General features: G+C 42.0%; 1 protein-coding gene across 1 annotated transcript in view; it reads right to left on the bottom strand.

The window, feature by feature from the left end:
• The window catches only part of LOC311246129 (aldehyde dehydrogenase, mitochondrial-like), a 32,330-nt gene extending 17,405 nt beyond the window's left edge, over positions 1–14,925 (bottom strand). Inside the window, exons 1-5 of the mRNA XM_084336232.1 lie at positions 14,709–14,925; positions 7,641–7,745; positions 5,809–5,949; positions 3,410–3,489; positions 3,163–3,274 (exon numbers count right to left, since the gene is read on the bottom strand). Of these exons, the coding sequence (XP_084192358.1) occupies positions 3,163–3,274; positions 3,410–3,489; positions 5,809–5,949; positions 7,641–7,745; positions 14,709–14,834 (564 nt within the window). The 5' untranslated portion in view covers positions 14,835–14,925. The remainder of the gene's footprint in view (positions 1–3,162; positions 3,275–3,409; positions 3,490–5,808; positions 5,950–7,640; positions 7,746–14,708) is intronic.
• Positions 14,926–20,639: the final 5,714 nt, after the last annotated feature.

Below are 20,639 nucleotides of genomic sequence, written 5' to 3' on the forward strand. Positions count from 1 at the left end.
AGAGAGAGAGAGAGACTATATAAATATAACAAACAGAACAGTAAAAATTTTCAAAAAACAAAAAAAGTGTCTGGCCTTTGAATGGTCGACCTGACCAGAGAGAAGTTGACTATCCGACAACCTGATGACTATCTTGGAGAGCTTTGTTTTGTTTTTAAACCATGAGATGAGGTTAAAAGTAAGTATGCTCTCAATGAGACTTGTAGACTTTAGTGTTTCACCAGACAGAGTTTGACTGTCTCCATCCTCCAGCCAGTCTCCCCCTTTTAGGAGACACATTTAGGCATTTCAGGGCTCAGGTCAAGGTTAGGAGAGTAATCGATTACTCGTTGTTTCAACAGAGTGGTTTTTGAGGGTGCTCGATTTCTTTACATTTATTTTTGTATTTAGTCACCACCAAATATGTCCACCAAAATTATCACTGAAATTCCCCGAGGCGTGAATTTTTGCAGGAAGACAACACTGGAAGCTGTGGAGCATGAGTGGAAGCATTTAACCATGAAAGGTTTGTTGTGTTGGAATACAGCTAGCTTAGCGTTATATAAAAGATAAAAACAGAGGTTTGTGTTTATACATTTCCAAACTGTGCCAACATCATGTTACCCACTTTGCGTAGCGCTCATAGACTATTGATACAGACAGCCGTTCCATGAGCGGAGAGACCTGCTGCAGACAGACTGGAGGTAATGTTATTATTACAAATGGTAATAAGACTATAAATTGACTGACAATAAGCATTAACCTCTTAAGCCCGAGCCCCATTTTCTGAAAATCCGCCAAAGAATACATACCCAAGTAAATGGAAGATTGCTCCACTTCTACAAGTCCATTTACATGTTCTTGGTATCTAGGGACATCTATGGATCTCAGGGAATGTATTCCCAGTGTCAGAAATATTGTGCGTTACTAGGCTTGAGTAAATTGTGATGAAACGAGAATATAATCTTTTTTCTCTTTTCATCTTTGAAGGTGAATAACACCATGCTAAAAATGACCAGACATGAAAAATCATTCAGCACCTTCTTGAGATCACGTGTACAAAAAAAATCAAAGCAAATGAATAAAGGAAAGATGATTAAACAGGAGATTTTGTAGAGACTGTACTGAATTCTGCCATCCGGACACATGCAATTTGAGATAGGAATAGATTATAGAATATCAGGGCCCTCATTTATCAACGCACAGGGTTACGCACAGATATGTGCGTAACCCGTGCGTACGGTCATTTCTAAGCAAAGTGTGGGACTTATCAATTTGAACTTGTGCTTGACTTTGTGCGTATACCGTAATTCCTCTAATAGTAACCGGTATTCAATTAAAAACCAGGTGCGCTGTTGAGCTAAGCAATTATAAGCCGTTAAGCCGGCCTCCCAATACAAGCCGGGTTTCATGTATATTAGAGGAATTACGGTATTTCCCTCAACGGATTTACCATAGGCAATATATTTTGTTATTGTTGTTATATGCTGGCCTGGCTGTGCAGTAAATACCATATAATGGTATGGTGTTAATGTTTACCAAGAGAGTAAGCCTACCTCAGAATTGTATAAAACGAAGTTATGATTATTATACCAGTATTGTGATTGCACTATTTTACTTTATTTAACTTTTTTTGACCACCTGTAATTGCACTGTTTACTACCGTATTTCATACAGTACTTGGTTTCAATAAATGAACCCAGTACATTTTACTGGGTTCAAACTGACACAAAATGTTGATTTATTCATTATGATCCGTTTGAAAATTAGAAATATAGGCCTCTCTCTTATACATGCCTCCTCCTAATACAAGCCTGGTATCCGCTACAGTTGAAACAAATACAAGCCGGGGTTACTATTAGAGGAATTACGGTATACGTCCAAATCATGTTGTTTATTGAGTTAGGGTGAGCGATCGATTATCCAGTGTGTCAAGATGGAGTCCCGGGAGCTATAGCGAGTGGTCGGACCGAATTTGGATGAGCACCAGTTTCCTGTTTCCGGTTTGCTGTTTTGGCGATCTGCTGATCGGCCACCAGATGGCGCTCTTGAACCGTTAAGAGAGTTGAGTGGAGATCAGCAGTATATCTCAGGTCCCCGGAGGAGAAATATGATTTCGATCACAGATTTTTGAAATATTGATATCAAAGAAGAGTTACGGCGTCTTCGGCAGAATGAGCATGGCGGGGAAAGACGAGTTCCAGCGTTTTCGCCGATTAAAGTGTTAATAACATTAAATGGGTTACAAATATGTCGAACTATGGAAAGAGTAAGCCGACCACTAAAAAGAAAACCCACCGTGGCAGCGAGAGCGGGACCACCTAAAGAAAGTTGAGGAGTGGTAGTTGGAGATAGCGGTGTTTCAAGAGACTGGCTATAGTATGATGCTGGGCTGTAGCGATTAGTTGTTCCGTGTGCCGCAAGTATGTCAAAAAGAAAAACAGAAACAACGTTTTGTCATCGGTAGTAAATCAATGAAGCTGGAATCAATTTGTGATCAAGAACAGAGCCATCGTCACATTGGCTGCATCATGTCTGTGTCCCGGATTCAATCGGAGCCTCTCCTCAAGACCCTCTGTGGCTAGGCTAACAGCCATGTCAGAGCAGAGGTGGAAAGTGAGCTACACTTTCTAACAACCTACCCACTGTACCAAGATATCAGAGACATATACTTCCCATGAATTGCAAACACCCAAAGAGAGTTTGAAAACATGACAAATAACGGAAAACTCCCATACCTACTGGGTGGAGTACAGCAATGTGCAACTGTACAGAAAAGGACATCCCAATTTTTTTAAGCAACTCATTACTTTTGGGTGTAAGTAACTAGTAAAGTAACTGAGTTACTATTTTTCAGTAACTAGCACAACACTGTATATATATATACATGTGTCATATGTACAGTATATGAGTCTTATCTTTTAAGTTAGTCTTTACATATATGAGACTCAAAAAAAATGTGCTACCAAGTAAAAAGGTTAATTTCGAGCCCTGATAATGTCTCGTTATTGCTGCTGTGCTTTAAGATGAGTTCTAAATATATATTTCCATAAACAATTACTCAAATACTACTCTGGTAAAACATTACTTGTGCCCGTCCCTAGTCAGTGTCAAGACATGCTGCGCCTCTGGAGCAGGTAGGGGTTCAGTGTCTTTCTCAAGGACTCATTGTTTGAACCTCACCGGTATGATCTGACCACAGACGCCCACTGGCTCGTGTCTTGTGTAGCAGAAGTAATCTCCATCGATGGGGATGGTCTTTCCTTCCCACTTATCAGCCCAGCCTGCGTAGTACCTACACACATAATATATATACACACACATGTAATACATTGCACACACAATCACATTTATACCACCAAAATCTATTATATCATAATGAAGTTGAACAGAAATGGTATGAAGTATTCCATCCGTGTGTGTGTTTTACCGGAGACATTTCACCACGGTGGGGATGTCAACCATGTAGGAGATGGCGTATGGCTTTCCGTTGTCCAGAGTCTCTAGTTCCTATGGCAACAACAACACACTCATTTTAGTTTCTTAATGTCAACAGTCTCCTCACCTCCCTTACCCTCTCCACTCCTACCCTTGGTAGGTTTGTCATGCTGTCAAGCTGAGGCCACTAGGGGGCAGTGTGAGGTCAGAAACAAAAGAGTGTTAAAGTGAGGTCATGTGATATCTACTAACTCAGCTAGTGACTATACTGTTTATAGTATAATGTAGTGATAGTATCATTACAGTATAATGTAGTAATATTATGGTTATAGTGTAGAAACTGCATGGTTATAGTTCTAGTGTAGTAATAGTATTGCACTTTACTACATTTGCATTACATATTAATTACACACGTTACATGTGCACTCTGGTTGGATGCCAAACTTATTTTAGTTGTACTGTACTTGTGCTGTATAATGATAATACATATGAATTGAATCTAATAGTATGGTTATAGTAGTGGAGTAACAGTATGGCTATTGTGTAGCAATAGTATAGTAGGCCATAGTATAGTGGTACTGTAGTGAAAAAAAGATTAGTCATGTAGTTTAACCTGTTAAGCCCTAGCCATATTTTCAGAAAATTCACATACCTAAGTAAATGGAGGATCGCTCCACTTCTACAAGGACCATTTGCATGTCCCTGGTATCTAGGGACATATATGGACCTCAGGGAATGTATTCCCAGTGTCAGAAATATTGTGTCTGTTACTATGCTTGAGTAAATTGTAATGAAACCAAAAAAAGAGAATATCAATTATTATAAATGTTTTTCCTCATTAGACAGTGAATAACGGCATGCTAACATTGACCAGATGTGAAAAATTGCCACAGAGCTCATTCAGCACCTTCTTGAGATCATATGTATAAAAGATCTAAGCAAATTAATAAAGGGCAGACGATTTACAGGGGGTTTTGTAGATAGAGTACTGAATTTTGCCATCCGGACACATGCAATTTGAAATATATAAATTACCTTATTGGCCATGTCATACATCTATGGATTGGGCCAAATCTCCCCTTTTCAATGGCGGAGTTAAATCTGGATTTAGTACCACCAGGCGCCCGTGACGGTGCAGAAAAGACCGTGAATGAAATAGACGGAAGATTTACAGTTACTTTTTTTTTATAATGTCCATAGCTCCGCCATTTATCAGATTGAGATGCGGTTCTATGTTATGGCAATAATGTTCAGGTTTGTTCGACCTAAGATATAATCACAAATATAACATCAGGATTTTTGCAAATAATCAACAGCTTTGACAGAGGCTGGTGTGAGCTGGGCAGTGTAGTTTTATGAAATTTTAATGTCCATCGAAAGCCCTGGGTCTCCTCCCTTTAGGGCTGACCTTCAAAGCTTTGGGGCCGAGATTAGATTTTAATTCGAAGCTTCGAGAAGTTTTTATTTTTTATCCACTTTTTCTCCTCATTTTCTATTTTTCTCCCATCCCAATTTCGTATTGCCAATTCTCCCCTCCAGTGTCTTGAACGTTGCTAGACTATGCCCCCCACTGGTCGGTTGTAGTGAGGATAGAAGCCTTGCATCACGTGTACCCTCTGGTACACGAGGAGGCAGCCTGTCGCATCTTTTCACCAGACAGCGCGGACTCAGTGGCGAGGAGTAACACGTGAGATGCTCACGCTGCCCCCGATGTCACCCAACCAACCTGTAGGAGTCGCTGTCCACAACGTCCAATCCCCACCCATCGACTTTCCACCCGCTGCCAAATGAGCCAGTACAATGGCCGGCCCAAGTCGAAGGCAATGCTGAGATTCGATACCGGAGTCTCTTGAATTGGTGACGAGCACAATCTCCGCTACGCCACCCAACCGCCGGGGATACAATTATTTTTTTATATATATCTTTTTATCTTATGTTGCGAGACTTGTACAGCATTGGTCAACTTTGTTGTTTTTAAATGTGCTCTATAAATAAAGTGGGTTGGATTAATTAATTAAATTAATAATGTCGGGAGCTGCGCTGCCTGGGCGGCTTCTCTCCGTTACACAGCCAACAACATTACATAATTATGTTGCAACCTTTGTTCATTGCAGGTGGGATAAATTATAAAAATAATTCACTTTTTTTTTGGAATTTTGTAGTGCTGAAAATATACATGTTGACTGCCATTTTGACAGGGTTAGGGTCTTTACTCTTGGCTACATTTGAAAAAGAAATTAAACATTAATTAATACGGACTGTATTGATCTATTTATGACACAATAGTAATTTCGTATCCGGTACTTAAACCAGATTATCCCTCTTTGGTCCTGTAGTTAGTAAAACAAAAATATTGGCAATCTGTTCTAGTGAGGTTTTGGATCGTCTTACAGCAAGGTAAGCGGCATCCCTCTCGATGGCATCGGCCAATCGGCTGAGCAGCAGGCCACGGTCAGAGGCATCCATCCGTCGCCATGGAGACCCCAGCCTGAAGGCATCACGAGCCGCTTTCACTGCTCTGTCCACATCAGTCTGAAAAACAAACACTTTAATACAGGCCTCTACCATCTGTTAAACCCTTTAACTCAATCCCCGCCAACAACGAGTATACTCGTTATTGGGCGCCATGCGTTGAATGCCAACAACGAGTATACTCAGATATTTTCCCTTTGATCCCCGCTCTACAGAGTCGCCCGGAGCGCTCCGAATCACTGTGGCACAGCCACATACGCTGGAACTGCAATGCCGATCGAATCTCACCAGATGGCAGTATCATCTACCATTTGAACTCTGATAGGAAGGCAGCAGTATTGTCAATGAATGCATCAAGGCTCGCTCTGTTGGAGAGGAGCTCTTCCAAAGCAATCGCAAGCAGATCCGCTCGCCTCAAACCTATAGTGTAATCACGATTGCCGATGGGATCATTGGAATTATTCTTTTTGGATTACCTTCTGGCTAAGGTAAGGACCCTTATCCGAGTAATTATACATTCGTCAAAAATAGCTGGTTCAGATATGGTTAATCCAGCTGCCCTGTGATTTATTCTTCCAATATCTGCGTAATTTCTTATCGTACAAATATTGTCATATTTATTTTAATTATGATTATGTAATTAATTACAAGGAGGCCTGTAGGGTTGACATGAAGGAATCACTATGATTCCTCCCAAATAAAGCCTAATAAGAACACAGTCTGTCAAGTTAATACAATTTTCAATCAATCATGAGTGTGCTCCTCAGCGCTCTTAAATTCTGCTCTCAGCCACGGCTGAATCCAATCTCAGGGAAGTTTCGGGAATCTCCTTCAGCCCTAATATGTCGCAAATACGCCCGAGAGGAAATTTCTTGTCGTAAATCCATTCGGGAATGAGACCCATTGATACATTATTGATATTATTTTGTACATGCTATATTCAGTATGTTTGTATGCCAGTGGTGATGCTCTAAACTCAATTTTGTTGTACCAACAATGACAATAAAGATTCTAAGGAAAATGTTTCTAAAAGATGCAATATAGTAAATTGTTAAGTGTTATTTGTGGAAAAACTGAAGCCTAGTGGGAGGGGCTACCAGAGATAAAAGGGCTGCCTTTGCTCAAGGATGTCAGTCTCGAGTTGGCTAAGTTAGAGAAGGTAGCTGAAATCTGATCTTGAAAACCAGAGTAATGTTCGATTGTTCTTTGTTGAAAACCAGAGTTGAGGAACTCATTGTGTAACTATAATATTGTATGTATAGAGTATTTTGTTTCCCCTTTCACTTTTTTTTGTAAATATGCGTGTACCGTATATGCATTTGTATATACGAGTCTGTGTTTACATGTTTGTATGCATGTATATATATATATATATATACACACACACGTGTTTATGCGTGTAAAGGTACACATATCCGTACCGAACCGAATGGCTGCGTACCAAACGAATACAGCGGTATGTTAACCACTAATGACCGCCCACCGGGGGCTGTTTTTTCACAATCTAATATAATTATTATATATTTTTCTCCCTTTACAAGTCTATTATTAATTTCAATATAGAATATTCGTTGACAGCCCTACAAGTACAATTAGTTACTGCACACTACATCACCCCTGAGTGGAACATGGAAAGCCAAACTTTCCCCCACTGTACCGAAAACCCGTACTGAACCGTGATGTCAAAACCGAGGTACGTACCGAACCGTGGTTTTTGTGTACCGTTACACCCCTAGTGTATGCGTATGTACCTTGTCGGCCTCTGCGACCTGACAGATGACCTCTCCAGTTGAAGGGTTGATGGTGGGGAAGGTCTTCCCGCTGCTTGAGTCCTGCCATTGGTTGTTGATAAACAACTGAAACAAGAACAATATATTAGACAACAGATTTCAGCAGAACAAACCTGACAGGCTAACAGACTAGGACTGACTATATTATATCAGTATGGAGAGCATCGTAGAGTGGTGCGATAACAATCACCTCCAACTCAACATCAGTAAGACTGATGTAAGGAACTGGTGGTAAGACTACCAGCGAAGTGTGGAGGCCTTTTGTTTGCCCCAAACAATAACATCTAAGTGAGAGGCCAGGGGCTACAGCTTCCACCCCTCTCTATACTTAAGCTCATTGTCTTCTCTTGTATGAGGGGTGGAAGTAACAAATTGATAAATGAATGTGTAACAGATTAAAATTAGGGATGTCGGATATTATGGGCCGATATTGGCATAAAAATGTGATATCGGAAAATATCGGTATTTTAAAAAAAAAAAAACTTTATTTACCCAGGCAAGCAAGTAAGAACAAATTATTATTTTATTTATAGTCAAAGTATGCATAATGTTGTGTTAATTGCACGACAAGAGATGTGCAATGTTAATTACCTGAAATTATTCAGTTTTTTTGGGGGGGGAAACCCTGCATATATCGGTAGATATCGGTATCGGAAATTAAGAGTTGGACAATATCAGTATAAAAGCCAATATCGAGCATCCCTAATTAAAATGCAATCAAATAGTCACTTGATGAATTAGCAAATGATTTTTTTTTTGCGTTTTATCGCTTTATTTCTACTGGGCAGTAGGGAGAGACAGATGAGGAATGGGAGACAGAGTAGGGGGAAGACATTCTGCAAATAACGATGGGTTCGGGAGTCGAACCCGGTTGGGCGTGTCGCGGCTGAGCACGCTATGTGGTTCGCCACTGGGGCGCCCGAATTAGCAAATGATTTAATTAATTCAGAACCAAACTGAATAAAACATCAATAAAATAACAATCCAACACATTTAAATAAACTAGTTTTATCTAATCACCTTGAAATTCAATTCAGTGCGCCGCAATTCCATTCGCCACCACTTTCATAAATGTGTTACTTCCACCCCTCATAGTGGGCGGGGTAATTTGATTGACACATGGAGCACAAACCGTTAACAACGAAAGTGTCCAGGGCGGCTACGTGGCGTAGTGGGCAAGGCGCTCGCCACGAAATGCTGGAGACGCTGGGCTCGTCAGTTCGAGCCCAGCGCTCCACATTTGCTTTCAGTTTAGCTGGTCATCCGTACTAATACACATTGGCCGTATTAGGGGGTGGGAAACTGATGGGTGGGGATCGGGCATTTTCCTACAGGTCGGTTGGTGCGCCTGCGCAGTAGAATCAGGAAGTGTCGGGGGCAGCATGAGCCTCCCACGCGTTACTCCTCGCCACTGAGAGATCGAGCTGCGCAGGTGAAAAGATGCGACTGCTGTTACCTCAAGTACCGGAGGGGACTTGTGCTATGTATGACTTAGTCCACATTGCAGCCGGCTTGTGGGAGGCAAGAAACAGCGTCCGTGACAGGGGAGGGTTGAATTGGTTGATACGAAATTGGGATGGGAGAAAATATAGAAAAAGTAGATAAAAAAAACGAAAGTGTCCTCGATTTGGTGAAAGTGGTGGCGAATGGAATTGCGGTGATTTAGATAAAATCAGTCTAGTTCAGTGGTTCCCAAACTGTGGTGCACGCACCCCTTGTGGTGCGCAAGCTACCTCTAGGTGGTGCGTGACATGAAAAGGCTAATGGCGTTATTTTCCAATTATTTTTATAACTAATATACATTATTTCAAATGGGGATTTTCACTGTGTAAATCATGAAATTCAAGAAACGTTTTAATAAAAAAAACGTACGTTTTAATAATAATAATAATAAACAATGTCTCGGGCGAGGTGCGCTTCGTCTGTGCTGATGCGCTCCGCTCTGCCTGGAGTCTGTCTCTTCAGGTCTCCTAATATGCGGGCTTAACAGCGGGCCGATGACAGTAGCGAGCGCGAGCCAGTGCATTAATAACTTCCTGCCAAAAGCGCGGGACCAGCGCGGGATTGTGGCACTTACAACATGCAGAGCTGGCTAAAAACAGGGAAACTGTCAGGTGAATCTAAAGTCAATAAAAGTAATGAAAGAGGACAGGAGGAATTGGAGGCGAGAGAAGCGGAGAGCAGTAGAGTGGAGACAGAGAGTGATGATGACAGCTGGAGCACAGACACAACAGCCCGGCCCTCCACCAAGAAAACAGGGTAATAATGACAACGATGTGTGTTAGTGTTCTGATAACGACTATTGGTGAAGCGATGTCGAGATTCATTTGGTTTGGCAGCGAGAGCTAGATTTGCGAGAAGCATTCAGCCGCAGAGCAGACAGTTGTGCGCGCACAGTGCAATACTCCAATTCAGCCATTGGCAATTCTGCTGAGCTTCCCCAGACCGGGATGAGAGCGCTGCTGGCTCTGCGGCTGCATACTATTGGTATGTGCTTCGTTGGGACTGGGAGGCGGAGATATAATAGTCATCACGCAACGTTTATATTTCACGATAATGTTGCCGTCTCTCTGCCAAATTTCTCAGTTATTCGCTTGATATAATTAATACAAATGTCCAATATAACGGGATTCGTTAGCTCATAAAAATGTGATTATAACAGTTGTTTATTAATGTCGGCTGACTGCCCACAGACACCCATTTGATTTAAAGTCAGCAGCAGCACGGAGTCTCTGGACTTATTTATTTATTATTTTTTATGTTTGCATTGGGGGGTGCGCGAGCTAGGTCGGCAGGTGACAGGGGGTGCGCGGCCAAAAAAGTTTGGGAACCGCTGGTCTAGTTCATTTAAATTATGTTAGATTGTTATTTCATTTTATTGCTGAATAAATAAATATTAATATTTAATAATATTAAATTAGCCAATTCATCAAGTGACTATCTGATTGCATTTTAATCAGTTACACATTAATTTATACATTGGTTACTTCCACCCCTCATACTCTTCCTCCTAGCTGGCCATAATGAGAGCACTCCTCTTAGCCAAAGGTCATTTAATCTACATGTATTTTGTACCAATTGTTCACCATTAAACCTATTTTGATCAGAAGATCCGTCTACGACATAATTGATGATTTTGGTTCCAGATATTGAGACTTCAGAACCTGCTGTTTTTCCATCCTGAGATGGGAGAGATTGTCTACAATTATTCAGAGGTGAGGAAACATTCTCCTTATACCCCACCTTTCTGCAATAACATGATGAAAGTTGACTGGCGGACAGAACTTGGCTGAGAGTGAGGTTGTATATACGCACGGATTAATCATTATACAGTACTTGGTTAAGTAAAGTTGGGCGTTGGTGAGAGCGGGTAGGTGCTTGAGTGTGTGTATGCAACTCAACCCATTAAATGTTATCTGTATTGCATGTCTTTGTGGCCAAGTGCCAGGTGGGCTGCTATAAATGTAGTTGAGGGCGGCCATGAGCATGGTTGGTTCAGCAACTGTTGCTGAATGCATTACAAGCTATGACAATCTACATCCCTAAACCCACGGTATTTACACTGCCGTTACGTTGTTTAGAAGGGAGATGGCAGCCAGGGTGAAGGGAGATGGCAGCCAGTTCCCTTCACCCCATCACCTGGCTGCAATCTCCCTTCTAAACAATGTAACAGCAGCGTAAATACCGTGGGTTTAGGGCATTGAACTGGGCAACAGAACTGGTATATGGTTTCTTTTGGATGATGCAAGTGTTCAAGGTATGACTGTGTGCGATTAGTTAGTAGTGTAATGCAGTAATTCAGTGCCGCTCAATGCGAGTCTTCAGCCTCCATCCACTGAATGTTTTGTTGTCCTTGTGTGTATCGTGACTGTGTCATGGGGTTATCTTTAAGTAAGAGTGAGGTTGGGCGGCTAGGTGGTGTAGTGGACAAGTCACTCGCCACCAGTGTGGAGACGCTAGGATTCGCGTGTTCGAATCCAGCTCTCCACATTGTTTTTCAGTTTGGCTGGTCGTCCGCAGTAATACACATTGGCCGTATTACGGGGAGGGAAAACTGAAGGGTGGGGATCGAACGTTGTGAACAAGCGACTCCTACAAGTCGGTTGGTGCGCCTGCGCAGTAGAATCAGGAAGTGTCGGGGGCAGCGTGAGCCTCCCACGCGTTACTCCTCGACACTGAGAGGTCGAGCTGCGCAGGTGAAAAGATGCGACTGCTGTTACCTCAAGTACCGGAGGGGACTTGTGCTATGTATGACTTAGTCCACATTGCAGCCGGCTTGTGGGAGGCAAGAAACAGCGTTCGTGACAGGGGAGGGTTGAATTGGATGATACGAAATTGGGATGGGAGAAAATATAGAAAAATGGGAGAAAAAGTGGATCAAAAAAAAAAAAAAGTAAGTGTGAGGTTGAGAGAAGCATTTAAGGAAGCCTAGAGGCTATTCAGGAGGAAACTAGATGAGGATGTGAAGACAATAGTGAGCATGAAAGATTAGCTATGTTTGAATAATAACCAACATATGAATTTCTGTTCAGTGACTTAAATTCACAGACAAATAATGAATGTGGTATAAAGTGAATAATTAATGATAACAATGAAGCAAACAAGTAGGTGCAATGTAAATATTGTGCAAGCAAAGAGCTGAGAATTGGAAAAGCACAACTGGACCAAATCCCACCAATTAACTGGACTGGGATGAATGAGTCACTAATGCAGAGGCCTGCATTAATACTAGAGAATAAGCACCGTTGGATGAGAGAAAACAGATGAGTCAGCTTTCAACCATTATAGAAAAATCATGTTCACCCTCTTAACACTTTCAAAGCCGGAGCTCGTGCAAGCTTTAGTGCCTTGCCACCACCCACTTCAATGATAGTTTATTTTGCAAACGCTTTGAAGATACAGCTAATAGTATCTGTAGCTGAAGATATAGCGAGCAGAGCTGGCGAGGGAACGCAAGTGGACAGAAATAAAAAATCTTCAACCTGAAGACCAGCTGATTCTTAAAACGAGATGATTGTGGACTTCAGGAGGTCGGGGTCAAGGACTACAGCCCCCTCAGCATCGACGGGGCACCGGTTGAGAGAGTGAACAGTTTCAAGTACCTCGGAGCCCACATATCCGAGGATTTGACATGGACCACACACATTGACAGTGTTGTGAAGAAGGCACGACAACGCCTCTACTTCCTCAGGCGCCTAAGAAGTTCCAAGTCAGTCAGAAGATCCTTAGGAACTTCTACTCATGTACAATAGAGAGTATCCTGACTGGCAACATCACCTCCTGGTTTGGGAATAGCACTGCACAAGACCGTAGCAGACTACAAAGAGTGACACGTTCAGCCGAACGCACAATTGGAGGGGGGCTTCCCACCCTCCAGAACATTTACAACAAGCGGTGCAAGGGGAAGGCTAAGAGAATTATTAAGGACTCGAGCCACCCGAACAACTGCCTCTTTGAACTGCTGCGGTCAGGCAAGCGATACCGGAGTCTTAAGGCGAGCACAGAAAGACTCAGAAGAAGCTTCTATCCCCAGGCCATCAGGCTGCTAAACGAACAATAAACACTATGCAACAACCATCAAATGCACACACACCCACACTCACTTAAACAAACACACTGCAGCACCCACTCTCCACACTTTAGATCACACACTTTATATTAATTGATAAAGTTTTTTTCACTACAACTCGTACACCTACTGTAAATTGTACCTAAATTGCACCTCATCCCATTTCTGCCTTGCACTATATAGTATTGTATATTAGTACACTGCACAGTATTGTATATTATATGGTAACTCAGTTACGTCTATTCTGCATCGAACATATGTCTAAACTGAACACTGACCTCATTTTTTTTACTTCTAATTTACATGCTATACTATGTTATTTTATTTCATACTTATCTTGTCTTGCACAGTCTCTGGAGCGTAACAGTAAGAAGCATTTTGTATAAAAGTATTCTGTACTTCTGTATGACAACTATTAAAGAAACTTGAACTTGAACTGTGACATACCACACAATGCAGCGCGAGTATTGCCGTATTGACCATGTTTGGCTCTACATATGCATGTGGGCAGTCATTCTCGCATATGAGGAACATTAAGACCAACCTACGCTCACGTTTAACTGATGGAAGCCTCAACGCCTTCATGAAGCTCAACCTCACCACGTATGAACCAGACTACAAGGCCATCAGCAAAACCATGCAGCACCAGAAGTCGCATTAAAAGTAAGACATATTTAATGTATTATACGTTAAAAATACTATATGGCTCTAAATGAAATATATTTAGAAATATTTGGCTTTTATGGCTCTCCCAGTCAAAAAGGTTCCTGACCCCTGTTGTAAATGATAGCGCCCCCATCACTTCAGGCCAATTAAGGTAATCATATTTATTGGAGAGCATTTGCACACAACTTCCAATAATCTGTCAAATTGCATGTTGCTACCAATGCCCAGTGATTAACCATCTCACGGGAATTTGCATAAACATTTCGGACGAATAATAAACGAAACCCTTCGGGCTTGAACCCCTAATAACTATCCTCCTTTCTTTAACTTTAGTTGGTTATACTAATTAGTTCTAAATAATGACTTGCAGCTTTGCAGAGTTCCTGAGCAAAGTGCAAACAGACCAACACACGGAACTAAAGTCACTTAACGTGAATGAATGAATGAATGAAAACTTTATTTAACAGATTGCAGAATGGGTACAATACAGTACGGCTCAATACATACAATTGTTAAGGGGATGCAGACCTGAGAAAGACGTTTGTCTTGTTTCCATCAGGGTCCCCCACGTGTCAACAAGCTGCTAAAAACAAACCGCAAGTTTACTTCCGACAGAATAATAGCATAGATCTCCATTTATGTGACTGCCTCTGCAAGTTTACTTCCGACAGAAGAATAAACCGTCGTGTCGTTTTTATTTATTCTATCTGCATACTTCTCTGACTGTATCTCTGTGACTAGCGACGTGCAAAGAGCCGTAGGTCCGTTCGGACGACGGTGGGTTGGGTTCTGACCTGGTTAAAGTGGACCTCGGGCTGGCAGTTGGGAGCCGGGATGGCCGCAGCAGAGTAGCGGCAGGCAGGGTGTGCAGAGCGGGCAGGGCTGCAGGCCAGAGCCCGGGTCAACACGGTACGGAACATGCTGCTGCCGGATCCCTTGCTGCAGGAGAGAGAAGAAGGAGGAATGTAATGTGTACTGATCGCTGGACTTCACCTATGGCGCATGCGCACTTAAATACTCTGTGGCCTAGCTGGAACTGAGCCAATCACATTCGAGTTTAAGCCGGTTTAACCCTTTACTCCAATAGGGGGTATCTGCAGAGCCGCAGAGCCCAATAGGGGGTATCTGCAGAGCCGCAGAGCCAGGCTGGACGGGTATAAGTGGTCTGGACAAGTATAAGTGGTCTGGACAAGTAGTTGCGAATGGGGGGGGGGGGGGGGGGGGGCGGGGTTCGTCTCGTTTACATAGGTACATTATACATAGACAGTAATGTTACATCTAGACATGTAATAATAGAGTAAACTTGTACCCATACAGTGTTACATCTAGACATACCAGATCTAGTAATAATAGAGTAAACTTAACTTTCGTCTCAGTAACAATGTTCATAAAGTGTTGAGTGCTACAGTGTAGGTTAGTTTATTAGGACAATTCCACCATTGTGGGGCAAGGACTAAGAATAGGCGACTTCTCTTTGATGACCCGACTTCTCTTTGATGACCCTCCCGGAGCTTGGATAGGAGTAGGAATAAACTGTACATATACAGCACTGTTTGAACCTGGCACACAACATACTTCACATGTCATTTTGGTTGTAATGACAGTAAGAGCCCTACACAGTATAATGACAGTAAGAGCCCTACACAGTATAATGATAGTAAGAGCCCTACACAGTATAACGACAGTAAGAGCTCTACACAGTATAATGACAGTAAGAGCCCTACACAGTATAATGACAGTAAGAGCCCTACACAGTATAATGACAGTAAGAGCCCTACACAGTATAATGACAGTAAGAGCCCTACACAGTATAATGACAGTAAGAGCCTACACAGTATAATGACAGTAAGAGCCCTACACAGTATAATGACAGTAAGAGCCTACACAGTATAATGACAGTAAGAGCCCTACACAGTATAATGACAGTAAGAGCCCTACACAGTATGACAGTAAGAGCCCTACACAGTATAATGACAGTAAGAGCCTACACAGTATAATGACAGTAAGAGCCTACACAGTATAATGACAGTAAGAGCCCTACACAGTATAATGACAGTAAGAGCCCTACACAGTATAATGACTGTTAAGGATATTCTCAACCTGTGCCTTAACTGCACTTTCAATACCAGTACCCAATAACAACAAGACACAATGTAATAACAGCTTATACTGTCTGCAGAACAGGAGCGTGTCTCTCTGTAGAGCACACTGAAGACTTCCCGTTTTACAACCAGCTTTATTGAGCGAGAAAGGACATGGAACAAAGAGGACATCATGTGTTCATCAGGAAACATACAATTAATCATCTGAGACATGGCGCCCCCCATTGACCCTCTCAGCATATACACATGTCTTCACATTCAGTGGAAAGTGCTTATTACAGCGGTTTCTGTTTAAGGAACTGGTTTACATAACTGGCCCCAGAGAGGTCCAGTGGGACTTCCTGCTTTAGCTCAGAGGAAGAAAGCAGAAGCGTGTGTCTGTCAACATTGAGACACACATTCTGACATTTAGAGACCTTATCAAACAGTACCTCAAAACTTAATGTATTCAGACATTTGTTGATAATAACAGATAGATCTAGTAATAACTCTAACATTTCCCTACTCTTATCACTAAATGGATGATAACATTTTAGTTTTTCCACTGGTAACCTACACCATAATTGTGGCAATACTGTAATTGCCGACCATTCTAAAAACATCTGTCATCATGTTTTTATCAGAGGGGGAATGCATGCAGTGGTGATTCCCTGAGCTCATTTATTGACCAGACAGTTAGTTAGAGCCGACAGCTACATTTCAAGCAACAGTTAATTAGAGCTGTCTGTCTGGGAGGCCCAAACTTTCATTGACCTTCCGTTAGCGAAATACATGTCTGTCACCAAAAGAGGAACTCCACTTTCTACCACGGTACGTGCATTTAACAGGAGACATGTTAGTATAGAGACATGATGAATTACAATCATAGATACATATAGAATCAGGCATAATGACTATAGTCATTCATCTGTCATTCATTTGCAGATAATTATCATCTTTCATCAACAGTGCCTGCTTTTCTTCAAGAATGTCATTTTTTATAGCACAGTTTCATCTACATTATACTCCGGTGGCTCGTCTGGATCAGCGTAGCCAAACAGTGGCATGAAGATATGCACTATCAATGATATGAACAATAACGCACATATAACCATTATTGTGAAACCAGTTATCACGATCAGCACCTGCTCCATTTTCTATATTTGTATAGGATTAGTTGTTTTCTTCACCAGGGTTGAGACGATCAGTTCCTAGCGAACTAACCCCCTTTGTAACTGGACTTCCTCCTATACGTCGAGATTTTGGCAGGAATTCAAGCTTGTATATTGTTATTGCGTGGATCCTTTCTTCTCCTTCCGCTGAGGTAGGTGTGGTTTTAACAGCACGTGATGTGGTCCGTGGTGTTGCCCAGTTGACTTCTTCGGAACACCTTTCACCAGCACCTGGTCATCTGGTTTCTGACCTGTGGGGGAGATAAGAACTCAGGCAGATCATTTGTTTCTTTGATCGTCTTGTTTTTCAAGCATTCTTTTCAAGTATTATTTGTGCGCTTTCACCAACCCAACACTTTTGGGGGCAATAAACACAGTGGTTTCAGTTTTTGTATTTATTACCAAGTGTGCGGAAGCACTGCTATTCACATGCACTGTTACGTCATGCTTTTAGAACATGCATCAATTATTATAAAGCAGTATCTTAGCTTCCCTTCCTTGTGAGTTATCTTTACACCAGATTTACACCAAAAGGATTATACAAAAATAATTTTTTTGTTATAGTTTTGGTACTTGGGAGCATAGATAGAACATCATCACACATCATTTGTGATTCCATATGCTTTCAATGCTTTCATCAATCATCATAACATCATTTGTGATTACATATGTTTTTCAATGCTTTCATCAATCATCACAACAGCATTTGTGATTACATATGCACAACATCATTTGTGATTATATATGTTTTTCAATGCTTTCATCAATCATCATTATCCCTCCTGTTGAACCTATGGTTCCGCCCATGGTTCAATATATATTTTGTTCTACATATAGATTTAGGTGAAACCCAGTTTCTCCTGTATAGTGAGTCGAAGGACCATGGTGGGTGATATCCATGTCTACTAGGATATCACAATCGATGGTCGTTTTTAATGACGTATCAATTAAGAAAGCGTTGTCTCTCTTTGGGTTTTTTTTTCTTTTTTCTTTTTCCCAAGGCTGCTATTTGCCATTTTTTCCTGCACAATTGTTTCCAGCGGTGTTCGTCTTGTGTGCGGACATTTACATAATGCGAGTGAATTCGGTACGGAGACTAGTGGTGCCTTTCTGATATCACTGTGATTGCACGCTAATGGCGCCATGTGCACGCGCTCTCCCGGCGCGTGCGCGCTCCCCTCGCTTGAGCACAGACTAAACACACTGCCTAATTGCCTCAATGACTGGAGTGTAGCATATATCATTCATAAGTTAGGTGTGAATATATCTTGAGAATGTATTTAAACACACCGGACGATTAGCGCTATTTGATATGCAAAGTAGCCCAGGTGGGTACTTATAGCGAATTGGCGAGTGCAGCACATTCCTGTGTGCGTGCACGCTCTTTTGCTTAAACTCTTTGTCTGCACGGAGTGCAATCTCGTCCTATGAGCAACGCATGCCTGCATGAGACCACGTCTAAAAGTTGTTTCAATATACAAGTTAATCTTTTTATCATCTGCTCGTTTGCTTGCTCCACTAATAATACTAATAATAATAATAATAATTATTATTATTATTCGGCTGCCTGTGCAGGCAGGTATGGAGATCATTTTCCTCCTATGAGCAGTATCTCCATTGTTGTTACTGCGACTCTCGTATGTGTTTTGTCATACTGATCTTTTGGGCGATGAGCCATCTAAAGACGTCATGCATGTCTTGTCTGGGTTTTGTAGCCTGATCTGTTTCATGAATGCTACAATGTGGTGAGTCAGCCTCTGCTGGAGTCTAGAGTGTTCCTGGATTCAACATGGTGGATCGTTATTAACTCCTGCAGGGGGGCTGTGACTCTAGGCTATTCTGTGCAATTGCCAACTTCCTGTTTTCATGCAGTCCTTTTCCCTGCCGTGAAATCTGATGACCCAGTTTGTACTTTCCTGTCTTTGCTACATGCTGTAGGAGACATACATTTCTGTATGTTTTCTGAAAATATTGAAGGACTCTCACTGTACCCTTGTGGTAAGTGAGTGTAGGTGTATTTTACTCCTTCAAACGTAAATCCAAACCAATGTTGAGCATCTGGGTGTAATGGTATTTAAGAAAAATGCATTACTCAAATCTATGACTGAAAACACCTTTTTCTGTGTTTCTAAACTGTTCAACAACGTATTACATATTTATGTGTATAGTTCAACTATAGTCTAGCAGACAACAGCTGGATACTCTGTTGTGCTTGTCCATTAATGTGACAGAACCCTGAGTTCCAACCCATCTCTAGACTCCTCCCCCCCCGGGTCTGGCCTCTCTGTAAGGGAGTCCTTGGCTCAGTCGAGTTTTCTCATCGCGTGGGGCACATCCCCATTTTTCTCAGTCTCCTGCTCCATTCTCCCAGCCACCCTGCCTCGGCTGCGTCTGCTTGCCTCATCTTACTCATTTTTCTGTGCAGTAATATTTTGCTCTGTGTACTTTAGTGGTATGATTTTCATATTTAGCTCATCCACCACTTTCTTGCCACTTTCTGTTGTACAGTGGCCATTTAGATTATGTTTTCTCCTTTCACTACCCTATGTTCTATATTTTTTCCTCATTTTTTCCACATGTATCTCTCGTCTTTTGTGAGCACTTTACTCTAAATGCCTTGCCTCTATATTATAACGGACGTGGTTTCTAACGTTATATAAGACGACTCTCCTATCTATTTATCTATCTATCTACCTATCTATCCACATATACACATATACATATACATACACATGCACATATATAAGCAGGTTGGTAGTTCTTAATGCAAGTCTTTATTCATAGTTCTCCATTTATAGGCTGTAGTATTAGACTCTTGCTACCATTTCCTTTGTCGAGAGAGAGAGAGAGAGAGAGAGAGAGAGAGATATAGACAGAGAGAATGTGCACACTGGGTGGTCCATCCGCTTTATGCCTCCCCTGAGTCAGCCCTTACACTCCCGACTCCGTCATCCAGCGGCCGGCGCGTCCACCAGCGCCGGGATGGTGGAGTGTTGAGTGAGTTGCTGACGGGACCAACCCGACCCCAGTCCCAGGGTCGCTTAATATAGTTTTTTTCTTTTTCTTTGGGGGAGGATTCATCAACTACTGTCGGCTGTTAGTTCATTTATTTATTTAGGTCTCGCCGTGTCATGCGCAAGAGGGAGTCACATGCTAGCCTGCTGGTTTCTACCCCATTCTCTGTCTCTTGGCAGTAGTGTATATATTTAAGATCCTCGTTGGCCTCCATAAAATGTCCCAATGACCCCCATTCCGGCACCACTGCCTCATCCGGAGGCAGACCGACCACCTCACGCTCTTTGTCACTAAGCTGCGGGATGTTTTCATCATCTTCATAATGCATTTCGGCTTGGCACAAAGCTGACATAATCATGTCAGACACTTCCCATTCTTCTTCATCACTATCTTGAAAATCGCTGTTACCGGTCATAGATAACTCATGCTGCAGGTATTCGTAATATTTTCTCAGCTC

Source organism: Notolepis coatsorum (genome assembly GCF_963971535.1).
Source record: "Notolepis coatsorum genome assembly, chromosome: 19".
In the NCBI taxonomy this organism is placed as follows: Eukaryota; Metazoa; Chordata; class Actinopteri; order Aulopiformes; family Paralepididae; genus Notolepis; species Notolepis coatsorum.